The sequence below is a fragment of the Oncorhynchus tshawytscha genome, linkage group LG10 (assembly GCF_018296145.1).
Source record: "Oncorhynchus tshawytscha isolate Ot180627B linkage group LG10, Otsh_v2.0, whole genome shotgun sequence".
Taxonomy (NCBI): domain Eukaryota; kingdom Metazoa; phylum Chordata; class Actinopteri; order Salmoniformes; family Salmonidae; genus Oncorhynchus; species Oncorhynchus tshawytscha.
Genome location: NC_056438.1, coordinates 66,343,942 through 66,356,432, shown reverse-complemented (window position 1 = coordinate 66,356,432; position 12,491 = coordinate 66,343,942). Strand labels below are relative to the sequence as shown.

The 12,491-nt window shown below is 43.4% G+C and overlaps 1 protein-coding gene across 2 annotated transcripts in view; it reads right to left on the bottom strand.

Moving 5' to 3' along the window:
* Positions 1 to 9,339: 9,339 nt before the first annotated feature.
* si:ch1073-82l19.1 (protein zyg-11 homolog) overlaps positions 9,340 to 12,491 on the bottom strand; it is a 35,271-nt gene continuing 32,119 nt past the window's right edge. For both annotated transcript variants that reach the window (XM_024435982.2, XM_024435981.2), the window contains 2 exons: positions 10,128 to 10,225; positions 9,340 to 9,911 (listed from right to left, as the gene is read on the bottom strand). In XM_024435982.2, the coding sequence (XP_024291750.1) occupies positions 9,721 to 9,911; positions 10,128 to 10,225 (289 nt within the window). In that variant the 3' untranslated portion in view covers positions 9,340 to 9,720. The remainder of the gene's footprint in view (positions 9,912 to 10,127; positions 10,226 to 12,491) is intronic.

The window sequence follows — 12,491 nt, the reverse complement described above, 5'->3', positions numbered from 1 at the left end:
TAAACCACAGAACGACCCGGTCCCTTTTCAACCAGTTTCCCTTCAACACACACACACACACGCACACACCCACAAACGCACACACTCTATGACCCCAATCCAACTACACACCATCTTCGTCATTCACTGGACAGGGTACTGTGACTCTTCCAAGATAGCTTAGAGGTCCATTTATGTTGATCACTGAATATTGCGCTCACATAAAACACGGGTCTTGTTTGTGGCTTCATTGATTGGGTGGGTGAGAGGTTGAGCAGCATGTGATCCAGGAAGGAGCAGGTTTTTAGAGTTAGACACAGTCACAGCTGTCTCTCTGAGCTAGCTAGTCACGTGGGTTACGGCGGTAAGGCAGGAGGAATGACATCATGCACCCATGTGTTTGTGTTCTTATATGGAGCCAGCAAGGGCCAAGAGTTAGATTCACTGCCTTGCCTATACATATGTCCCCCCACTGCCAATACACACGCACACAAACACACCAACTAAGAACTGGGTGCCGACTTTTCATTATTTCTTCATAACAAGTCCTTGGATAGAATCAAAAGTAACACTATAGATTTACTGTAAGCTGGGGTCGGGACAGAAGACAACTACTGTAACTTATATTAAGTGAACATCTCTTATGCTTACAATTGTAAACATATACAACGGTATATAATGAGTGTTCTGTACCTGTTTTGTACCTTTCTGATGTGGTTGTGTTTGTCACGAACTTGCCCATTTATTCTGACAGCACAAAACCATGAGAATCTGAAAAAGCACAGGTTGATTAATCAAATTAACGACTGATGTACAGTATGATTGATTGATGTAGTAGGGCAGGCCAGATGCAGTTGGTTCCTCTGTGGTATAACTGCTCAACAGGCTCAGGGGGCCTGCCAACTCTGTACCCTTCCACAGCAATAAAAGTAATTGGATCGGACATGTGGTGTTCTTTTGTGCATCACAGAACAGCCTGTGGAGGCTTCCTGCTTTGTCTTGTGAACAACTGCCCACTCTCATTGAAGCAACGGAAGTTCAAGGCCGACCACGGTACTGCAGGCATTGTTAGCAGAAAACAGGATCCCCATGATAATGAATGGAAAAATGGCAATCTATGTGTAAATAAATACAAATTTGAAGACAATAGTACTAATAATTGCTTCTAATACACCAGATGTATGTCCTTGAACCGATTATTATAAAATCATACACAGAAGGAGTTAAGAGGATAATTACTTGCTAATGGCAGCATGCGGTACCCCGTTTGGCCTTCAACTTGAGTTACTCAATGAGAGCGGGCAGCACTGAGCTAGCCTGCAACATCATCCTGGAGTAGCTTAAACTGTGCATATTATGTCTCCATGAGACGCCATCTTATCCGACTTCATGGCTTCAATACATTATTGAATCTTTACATAGAAATGAATGGTGTCCTGTGATCAATTGCTTTGTCCATCCATATATAGAGTCATTGTAACTCCCACAGTATCCATGTCTGACTGTCCTCTGTCCTCTCTTTAACTCCCACTGTATCTGTCTCTCTGACTGTACTCTTTATCTCCCACTGGATTGGTCTCTCTGACAGTCTGCTGTAGAGGGACACTGGCTGTTTCATTAACACTAAAATAATTCACACGTTTTGTTGACCTAATGGGGTAAACACACACATACACACACACACATACAAACATACAGATATATCCCTCTCTGTCTTTCAATGTAGAGTACTATGAAATATTGGATAGAGTATTCTGGGTGTCCAGACTGGTCCAAAATGATGTTAATCCAATGGAGTTGGCTGGGAGAGTGAGATAACGAGATGCTTACTCACGCTAAGCTCCCACAGAGGAATGAGAAGTACAATTATATTTCAGTCTGGATCAGACAGATAGGCAATCTGCAATTTCCTCTATGGTATTTGTGTGTGCGGGCGAGGGCCTAAAACATATTTGCGGAGTCTATCATTTATTTTTCCTCACTTTGTCTGTTCCACTTCCTTATCTCCAATCAGTCGCTCTCCTTTATCACTCTCACTCTCTTTACTCCTCTTGTTTTTTGTGACATTTCTGACTGGTGTTCATGGACCCTGCTTTTTCAACTGTTGTTTTCCCTCTGCATTTCTTTTTATGTCTCTCTCTCCCTCCATCTGTCTCAGTCTCAGGTATCACTTTAATATTGATCACAACAGGCTATCAGCTATCAGTAGGCATAATGTACAGGCTATCAGCTATCAGTGGGAATAATGTACAGGCTATCAGCTATCAGTGGAAATAATGTACAGGCTATCAGCTATCAGTGGGCATAATGTACAGGCTATCAGTAGGCATAATGTACAGGCTATCAGTAGGCATAATGTACAGGCTATCAGTGGGAATAATGTACAGGCTATCAGTGGGCATAATGTACAGGCTATCAGTGGGAATAATCTACAGGCTATCAGCTATCAGTGGGAATAATGTACAGGCTATCAACTATCAGTGGGAATAATGTACAGGCTATCAGCTATCAGTGGGCATAATGTACAGGCTATCAGCTATCAGTGGGCATAATGTACAGGCTATCAGCTATTAGTGGGCATAATGTACAGGCTATCAGTGGGAATAATGTACAGGCTATCGGCTATCAGTGGGAATAATGTACAGGCTATCAGCTATCAGTGGGCATACTGTACTAGTTACATATCTAAACTTCTCATGCATCTGTACAACAAATAACAGTCCAACAGGACTTTCTCACTCAGAACAATTAATAATATACTCAAATCAAATTTTATTTGTCACATACACATGGTTAGCTAATGTTAATGCGAGTGTAGCGAAATGCTTGTGCTTCTAGTTCCGACCATGCAGTAATATCTAACAAGTAATCTAACAATTTCACAACAACTACCTTATACACACAAGTGCAAAGGAATGAATAAGAATATGTACATAAAAATATATAAGGATGAGCGATGGCCGAACGGCATAGGCAAGATGCATTAGATGGTATAGAGTACGGTAAGAACATATGAGATGAGTAGTGTAGGGTATGTAAACCATTATATAAAGTGGCATAGTTTAAAGTGACTAGTGATACATTTATTACATCCCATTTTTAATTATTAAAGTGGCTAGAGATGAGTCAGTATGTTGGCAACAGCCACTCACTGTATGCCGAGGAACTAAAAACTTTCCACCTTCTCCACTGTTACATTCCCCAGTTTCTGTGTTGTAGTTTGTGTATTTGAGTGTGTGTTTCAGGTAATGGCTTCCTGAAATCCCCCAAGCAGCTGATTGGTCGACTCCATGGCTAATTGTAGCTGACCCCGCCCCCTCGCCATGATACAGCTGTATCCCATTAGACTCCTTCTCCAGCTATAAAAGCCAGTGTTCTGTTGTTCAGAAAAAAAAGCTCATTGCTGAGAGCTCATTGCTGAGAGAGGAGGTTGATGGCTGAGGGTTATATCATGTTGGTTGTTGCTAAGAGATTTGATATGTACTGTGTTGTTGCTGGGAGCAGCTTTGGATGTTCTGTGTTAGTTTGTTGCTCAGTCAGAGAGCTTATTTGATGTCCTATGTTTGTTTGTTTGAAATTGTTTAATTTTCTGTTTCCTTCGTTCCCAGGGGGAAGGGACCTAGGGAGTGCTTAGGCAAGAGGACCGTGGGCATACATATACTCGTAGTATATTCACTGTCTAGGCACACTAGGTAAGACCTGGGTGGACCACCCCCTTGTACTTTGGTTAGGGCACCAGGTGGTGCTAAGTTAGGTAAGTAGTAGGTGGGTAGGTTAGATAGGAGAGGGGGCTTTGACATTTACTTTCTTTGCTTTGGTTCCTTTCCCCCATATTACCGTGTGACGGAATAAATTCCTTGTAAACGGTTCCACTCTCTCTGCCTTTGTCATCCTTACTCACACATACAGTCCCATACCTCTTTCACTTCACGGGGAGTTGAATTGTAGCAGGGTGTTTCATTCCCTCTTCGCAGTAGGCATGCGTAAGATCCACTACTGTCCAGTTGATGTGGATAGGGGGGTGTTCCCTCCGCTGTTTCCTGAAGTCCACGATCATCTCCTTTGTTTTGCTGACGTTGAGTGTGAGGTTATTTTCCTGACACCACACTCTGAGGGCACTCACCTCCTCCCTGTAGGCCGTCTCGTCATTGTTGGTAATCAAGCCTACCACTGTAGTGTTGTCTGCAAATTTATTGAGTTGGAGGCGTGCATGGCCACGCAGTCATGGGTGAACAGGGAGCGCAGGAGAGGGCTGAGAACGCACCCTTGTTGAGGATCAGTGGGGTGAAGATGTTTCCTACCCTCACCAACTGGGGGCGGCCTGTCAGGAAGTTCAGGACCCAGTTGCCTAGGGCGGGGTCAAGACCCAGGGTCTCAAGCTTAATGACGAGTTTGGAGGGTTCTTACATAGGTATTCCTCTTGTCCAGATGGGTTAGGGCAGTGTGATTGCGTCGTCTGTGGACCTATTGGGACAGTAAGCAAATTGGAGTGGGTGTAGGGTGGAGGTGATATGATCCTTGACTAGTCTCTCAAAGCACTTCATGATGACGGAGGCGAGTGCTACGGGGCGATAGTCATTTAGCTCAGTTACCTTAGCTTTCTTGGGAACATGAACAATGGTGGCCCTCTTGAAGCATATGGGAACAGCAGACTGGGATAAGGACTAAGGAATATGTTCGTAAACACACCAGCCAGCTGGTCTGTGCATGCTCGGAGGACGCGGCTAGTGATGCCGTCTGGGCCGGCAGCCTTGCGAGGGTTAACAAGTTTAAATGCTTTACTCACGTTGGCTGCGGTGAAGGAGAGCCCGTAGGTTTTGGTAGCGGGCCGTGTCGTTGGCACTGTATTGTCCTCAAAGCGAGCAAAGAGGTTGAGTTTGTCTGGAAGCAGGACATCGTGGTCTGAGACGGGGCTGGTTTTCATTTTGTAGTCCGTGATTGACTGTGGACCCTGCCACATACCTGTTGAATTGCAACTCTACTTTGTCTCTTTACTGACTCTTAGCTTGTTGATTCCCTGGGAGGGAATAGCTACACTGTTTGTATTCGGTCATATTTATGGTTGCCTTGCCCTGATTAAAAGCAGTGGTTCGCACTTTCAGTTTTGCACGAATGCTGCCATCAATCCACGGTTTCTGGTTGGGGAAGGTTAATAGTTGCTGTGGGTACAACATCACCGATGCACTTGCTAATAAACTCGTTCACCGAATCAGCATATTCATCAATATTATTGTCCAATACTGATCGAAGCAATCCTGAAGCTTGGAATCAGATTGGTCGGACCAGCGTTGAACAGACCTGAGCACAGACGTTTCCTGTTTTAGTGGCTGTCTATAGGCTGGGAGCAACAAAATGGAGTCAGTCAGATTTTCCGAAAGGAGGGCGGGGCAGGGCTTTGTATGTCACGGAAGTTAGTAACAATGGTCCAGGATTTATTCCGCCCGGGTAGCGCATTCGATATGCTGATAAAATTTAGGGAGTGTTTTCAGATTAGCCTTGTGGCAAGATAGTATTATTAGGGGGAAAGGGATCAAATCATAATACAGACTTAGAGTAACACAGAACTTGTTTAACTTTTTTTTCACAACCTCCTTGCGACTTGAACTTCTCCAATGTCACATTCCAGGGGGACGTGACCTTTGACCCCCCCAAGACTGTTCCCCAGAGTTCCAATGACCTCTGGCAAGTTGACTATAGTACACCACTCCAGAGGGTCATATTTCAAGTTACACTATATATACAAATGTTTGTGGACACGCCTTCAAATGAGTGGATTTCGCTATTTCAGCCACACATTGCTGACAGGTGTATAACATCGAGCACACAGCCACACAATCTCCATAGACAAAGAATGGCAGTAGAATGGCCTTACTGAAGAGCTCAGTGACTTTAAACGTGGCATCGTCATAGGGTGCCATCTTTCCAAGTCAGTTTGACAAATGTCTGACCTGCTAGAGCTGCCCCGGTCAACTGTAAGTGCTGTTATTGTGAAGTGGAAATGTCTAGGAGCAACAGCGGCTCAGCAGTAGGCCACACAAGCTCACAGAACGGGACTGTGGAAGTGAGTAAAAATGGGTCTGTCCTAGGTTGTAACACTCACTACCGAGTTCCAAACTGCCTCTGGAATTAACGTCAGCACAAGAACTGTTCGCCGGGAGCTTCTTGAAATGGGATTCCATGGCTGAGCAGCCACACACAAGCCTAAGCCCACCATGAGCAGTGGAAACGTGTTCTCTGGAGTGATGATTCAAGCTTCTGGCAGTCCGAAGGCCGGATCTGGGTTTGGCGGATGCCAGGAGAACGCAACCTACCCTAATGCATACTGCCAACTGTAAAGTTTGGTGGAGGAGGAATAACGGCCCGGGGCCGTTTTTCATGGTTCGGACTAGGCCCCTTAATATTCCCCTTCACTGAAACTAAGGCTACAGCATACAATGACATTCTAGACGATTCTTTGCTCCCAACTTTGTTTGGGGAAGGCCCTTTCCTGTTTCAGCATGACAAGGTCCTTACAGAAATGGCTTGTCGATCGGTGTAGAAGAACTTGATTGGCCTGCACAGATCCCTGACAACCCTATTAAACACCTTTGGGGTGAATAGGGGGCAGAGGCAGTAACATTTTCTGACAGGAGAGTGGAGACCGGTATAGATCAATTATTTATATATATATACACACTAGATGACTGATAGGGGCACTGTGTTAACTTCTTGATGCACCCATCCCGTTACCGTGATCATTTTCGTCAACATCCACTGAATTGCAGAGGGCCAAATTAAATTACTAAAAATATTTAATTTTCATAATCACAAGTGCAATATAGCGAAACACAGCTTAGCGTGTTGTGAATCCACCTGGCATGTAAGATTTCAAAAAAGCTTTCTGGCGAAAGCATATCAAGTGTTTATGTAAGGCCATCTCTTTCAGTAGACAAAACATTACAAACAGCTAGCAGCCAAGTAAATTGGTCACAAAAAGCAAATGAATCGCTTACCTTTGATCTTCGGATGTTTGCACTCACGAGACTCCCAGTTACACAATAAATGTTCCTTTTGTTCCAAAAATATTATTTTTATATCCAAAATACCATTTGATTGGCGCTTTATGTTCAGAAATCCACAGACACGAGCAGTCAAAACCGGACAGACAAATTCCAAATAGTATGTGAAAAGATGTAGAAACAAGTCAAACGTTTTTATAATCAATCCTCAGGTTGTTTTTACAATATAATCTATGTCCACCGGGACTGTAGCTACTTCAATAGAAGAGCGAGAGAAAATGTCTGCTCTAAGCTGTTGCGCATGCAAAACGCTGCTGGCACCCAGCCATACAATGACGCGATGTGATCTTTCTCACTCATTTTCCCAAATAAAATCCTGAAACTATGTCTAAAGACTGTTCACACCATGGGGAAGCCATAGGAAAAGGAATCTGATTGATATCCCTTTAAATGGAGCGAAGGCAGGCTATGGAACAGAGAGCTTTCAGGAAAAACAGCACTTCCGGGTTGGATTTTCCTTAGGTTTTCGCCTGCAGTATCAGTTCTGTTATACTCACAGACAATATTTTCACAGTTTTGGAAACTTTAGAGTTTTCTTTCCTAATCTGACAATGATATGCATTTTCTGGGCCTGAGAAATAGGCATTTCATTTGGGTACGTTTTTCATCCAAACATAAATACTGCCCCCTACACTCAACAGGTTTTAAAGCCACCATGCCTGCATCTTGGCACTCCCCACAACAAAAATATTTTGGATGCTATAGAAATCATTTAATGTCTACATTACTTTTTGCCACATTTACTCTACTACAGACACCTTAATGCATACTAGTAAATTATATGTGAGAAATATATATATAACATTTTCCTAAAAGTAAAAATTTGAGATTACTAATGTTGTCTTCACTACAACCAAAAAATACTTAAACATTTTATTTTTTCCCTGAAACATTCCTATGGAGGACCTGTCCTACTGGGGAGTGCCAATATGGCCGACCGGTGGCGCCAAAGCCTCAATGGCCAATACATACCGAGCCTTCAGAAAGTATTCACGCCCCTTGACTTCTTCCACATTTTGTTGTGTTACAAAGTGGGATAAAAAGATGTAATAGTAATGTGTCAACGATCTACACACAATACTCTTTCAAAGAGGAAGAACAATTTGAACATTTCTACATAATGTATGAAAAATAAAACTAATATTTCTTGATTCGATAAGTATTCAACTATTGGCGGCAATTACAGCTGTGATGCTTTGCACACCTGGACACCATATTTGCACATTCTTTTTTACATTCTTCAAGCTCTCTCACGTTGGTTGTTCATTGCTAGAGAGCCATTTAAGTCTTGCCATAGATTTTAAGTCAAAACTGTAACTAGGCCACACAAGAACATTCAATGTCGTCTTGGTAAGAAACTCCTGTGTATTTTGCCTTGTTTTCGGTTATTGTCATGCTGAAAGGAGAATTTATCTGTTGGAGAGCAAACTGAACCAGGTTTTCCTCTCGGATTTTGCATGTGCTTAGCTCTATTCCATTTATTTTCATCCTTGCCAATGACAATCATACCCATAACATGATGCAGCCACCACCATGCTTGAATATATGAATAATGGTACTCAGTGTTGTGTTGGATTTGCCCTGAACATAATGCTTTTAATTCAGGGCATAAAGTTCATTTCCATGCAAAAAAAAAAATCAGTTTCACTTTACTGGCTTATTGCAAATAGGATGCATGTTTTGGAATAGATTTATTCTATACAAGCTTCCTTTTCACTGTCATTTAGGTTGATATTGTGGAGTAACTACAATGTTGATCCATCCTCAGTTTTCTCCTATCACAGCCATTAAACTCTAACTGTTTTAAAGTCACCATTGGCCTCATGGTGAAATCCCTGAGCGGGTTCCTTCCTCTCCAACTCCTGAGTTAGGAAGGACGTCTGTATCTTTGTGGTGACTGGGTGTATTGATACATCATCCAAAGTGTAATTAATAACTTCACCATGCTCAAAGGTAGATTCAATGTCTGCTTTTTTTTTTAACCAATAGGTGCCCTTCTTTGAGAGGCATTGGAAAACCTCCCTGGTCTTTGTGGTTGAATCTGTGTGAAATTCACTCCTCGACTGAGGGACCGTACAGATATTTGCATGTGTGGGGCACAGAGATGATGTAGACATTCAAAAATAATGTTAAACACTTATTGCACACAGAATGAGTCCATGCACCTCATTATGTGACTTGTTACGCAAATGTTGTATCAGCAATCCAGGGTTTATATACATCATCGGTATATACACAGCACCTCAGAGCCCTCTGGTGACAGAGATTGGATTTTAAACTCCAAACACACACAGTACACCAGTTTGTTGATACATTCCTGTTTAATGAGGAGAGCTGATTATTCTTGTCTCTTTGAAAGTTGTTTTAATTATCGACTAAAAATAGCTCTGCTATTCTTTTTAAAAGCAGCAACTATGCAGTTATCCAGGTCACTTACTTCTAGAACAACTCCAGTGATATTTTAGAATGTTGTTGTTGAAAAATTATTTCTACAGCTAGGTATTGAGGAGTCTGATGTCAAAAAGTGTCTTTCTGAGCATTTAACAAATATATTCATATTTATTTTCCTAATTCCCACCAATGCAACTACTAAAAAATACATATAGTCGACTGTACACAGAAAGAGATGTCAGATATCCCATTCATATTTTAACACACCTGTGACTCAAGGGTCACAGATCCATCATGACCTCCCATGATGTCCCTTTTCTGTCTGTGTTCTCAGGGGATTGCTGGTGGTCTGGTGGCACTCCACCATACCCAGGATGCTCTCTGCCATCCCTCTGACATTGCTGTGGGTGTCAAGGTCAGAGGACAATGTCTTTAGGAGTTCCACTGCCCCCTCCACCTGGAGCATATGGCAGTACTGCACACCTGGAATAAAATAGAATCACACATATACAATGCATTTAAAGCACCTCAGTAATATAGACAAACTAGTGAGGGAACACCTCTGGCCACACACATTCTATGTGATCAAAGGACTATGCATGTGCCTACAGCCCAGTATCTTACAGCTATCTTCAAGTTATTGAAATAGTTCCCCAAATGATACCATGTACTGTAAATGACACACACACACCCCCTCACCGTTCTGAGTGCAGACGAGATGCATAGCCCAGACAGCCCATAGCTGCACTCCAGCAGGCTGAGAGGTCTGAAGCAAGGAGAAGAACGGCCGAAACGACCTGAGAGAGGAAGGGAAATAAGTAAGGAGGAAGGGAGAGAAAGAGAGATGAACAGTGAGAGGAAGAGAGAGAGAGAAGTCATGCAGAAGAACGGCTCCTGACTTGTTATAAGTTTTTGGTTGTTAAGAGCGAGATTGACACGATTAAATGAGCAAAACATTTATAGGTAATCAAATTGTACAACTGAAGATCAACACAGGAGGAAAAGATTGACAGAGTGAGTTAAAAGACCAATCTTAATCGTGGTAGCTAGCCAAATTCAAATCTGTCAGCTAGTTCACCATCTAGCTCTAACTGTTTACTGCTGGTAACCATAGCAACATGGCCACATAACGTAACGACCTGCCTGCCTCTCTCTCGTTGCACTCCACAAGGAGACTGCCTGTTACGCGAATGCAGTAAGCCAAGGTAAGTTGCTAGCTAGCATTAAACTTATCTTATAAAAAACAATCAATCATAATCACTAGTTAACTACACATGGTTGATGATATTACTAGATATTATCTAGCGTGTCCTGCGTTGCATATAATCTGACTGAGCATACAAGCATACAAGTATCTAAGTATCTGACTGAGCGATGGTAGGCAGAAGTAGGCGCGTAAACATTCATTCAAACAGCACTTTCATGCGTTTTGCCAGCAGCTCTTCGTTGTGCATCAAGCATTGCGCTGTTTATGACTTCAAGCCTATCAACTCCCGAGATGAGGCTGGTGTAGCCGAAGTGAAATGGCTAGCTAGTTAGCGCGCGCTAATAGCGTTTCAAATGTCACTTGCGCTGAGCCTTGGGGTGGTTGTTTCCCTTGCTCTACATGGGTAACGCTGCTTCGATGTTGGCTGTTGTCGTTGTGTTGCTGGTTCGAGCCCAGGAAGGAGCAAGGAGAGGGACGGAAGCTATACTGTTACACTGGCAATACTAAAGTGCCTATAAGAACATCCAATAGTCAAAGGTTAATGAAATACAAATGGTATAGAGGGAAATAGTCCTATAATAACTACAACCTAAAACTTCTTACCTGGGAATATTGAAGACTCATGTTAAAAGGAACCACCAGCTTTCATATGTTCTCATGTTCTGAGCAAGGAACTGAAATGCTAGCTTTCTTACATAGCACATATTGCACTTTTACTTTCTTCTCCAACACTTTGTTTTTGCATTATTTAAACCAAATTGAACATGTTTCATTATTTACTTGAGGCTAAATTGATTTTCTTGATGTATTATATTAAGTTAAAACAAGTGTTCATTCAGTATTGTTGTAATTGTCATTATTAAAAATAAAAAATATCGGCCGATTAATCGGTATCGGCTTTTTTGGTCCTCCAATAATCGGTATCAGTATCGGCGTTGAAAAATCATTGGTCGACCTCTACCCACAACCCACCCCCAAACCGACAACATTTTACCCACATCCCCAGTCAACAAGGAGACTCACATGTGGACACCTACTACAGAGATAAGCTCTCTGGCCCCCCCTGACACACCCCCACACACCCCTCCATGTACACAGGCCCTGTGTACTCCAGCCCCAGACCGTAAACGCACTAATCTGGTAAAACCCACTGAGGTGGCCATCCTCATTGACTCAAATGGGAAATTCATCCAAGAAGATAAACTCTTCCCCCAACACAAGGTGTGCAAAATGTGGTGCCCAAAAACACAGAATGCACTCCACATCCTGTCCCAGCCTGACTTTGGCACACCAGGCCACATTATTATTCACACCGGCACCAACAACCTGCGAGAAGAGCTGGAGAGAGTATGCAGCCTGGTCAACAGAGTGGCAGAGAGGGCCTCTGAGCGGTTCCCCAACTCCCACATCACCATCTCCACTCTGCTGCCCCGCAAAGACTTTCATCCCCATACCATTCAGAAAGTCAACACTGACATCACCAGAGGGTGTGGCCTACTCCCGAACTTACACGTTGCTCACCACCCAACAATCACCCCAGAGCATCTGCACGACCACTCCCACCTGAGGAAGCAGACAGTAGGGGTGTTTGCCAAGTCTCTAAAGGACGTGGTAGACAAACACTCCATGATGTACTGGGCAGATGACCACCCAGAGACCCCTACCAGGCCACTGCACCAACAAGGGGCCCCAGGCCCCTTCATGCCACACCAGACCCAGCGCACCCCACAGGCCCCACCCACCACCAGAGCATCACCACTTCCATCGGCTTAGTCAGACCGGGCCTAGCCTACTACCCCGCACCAGACCACCACCCCTACCAGACCAGAGAGGAAGCCCCACGGCCCAGAACTGGC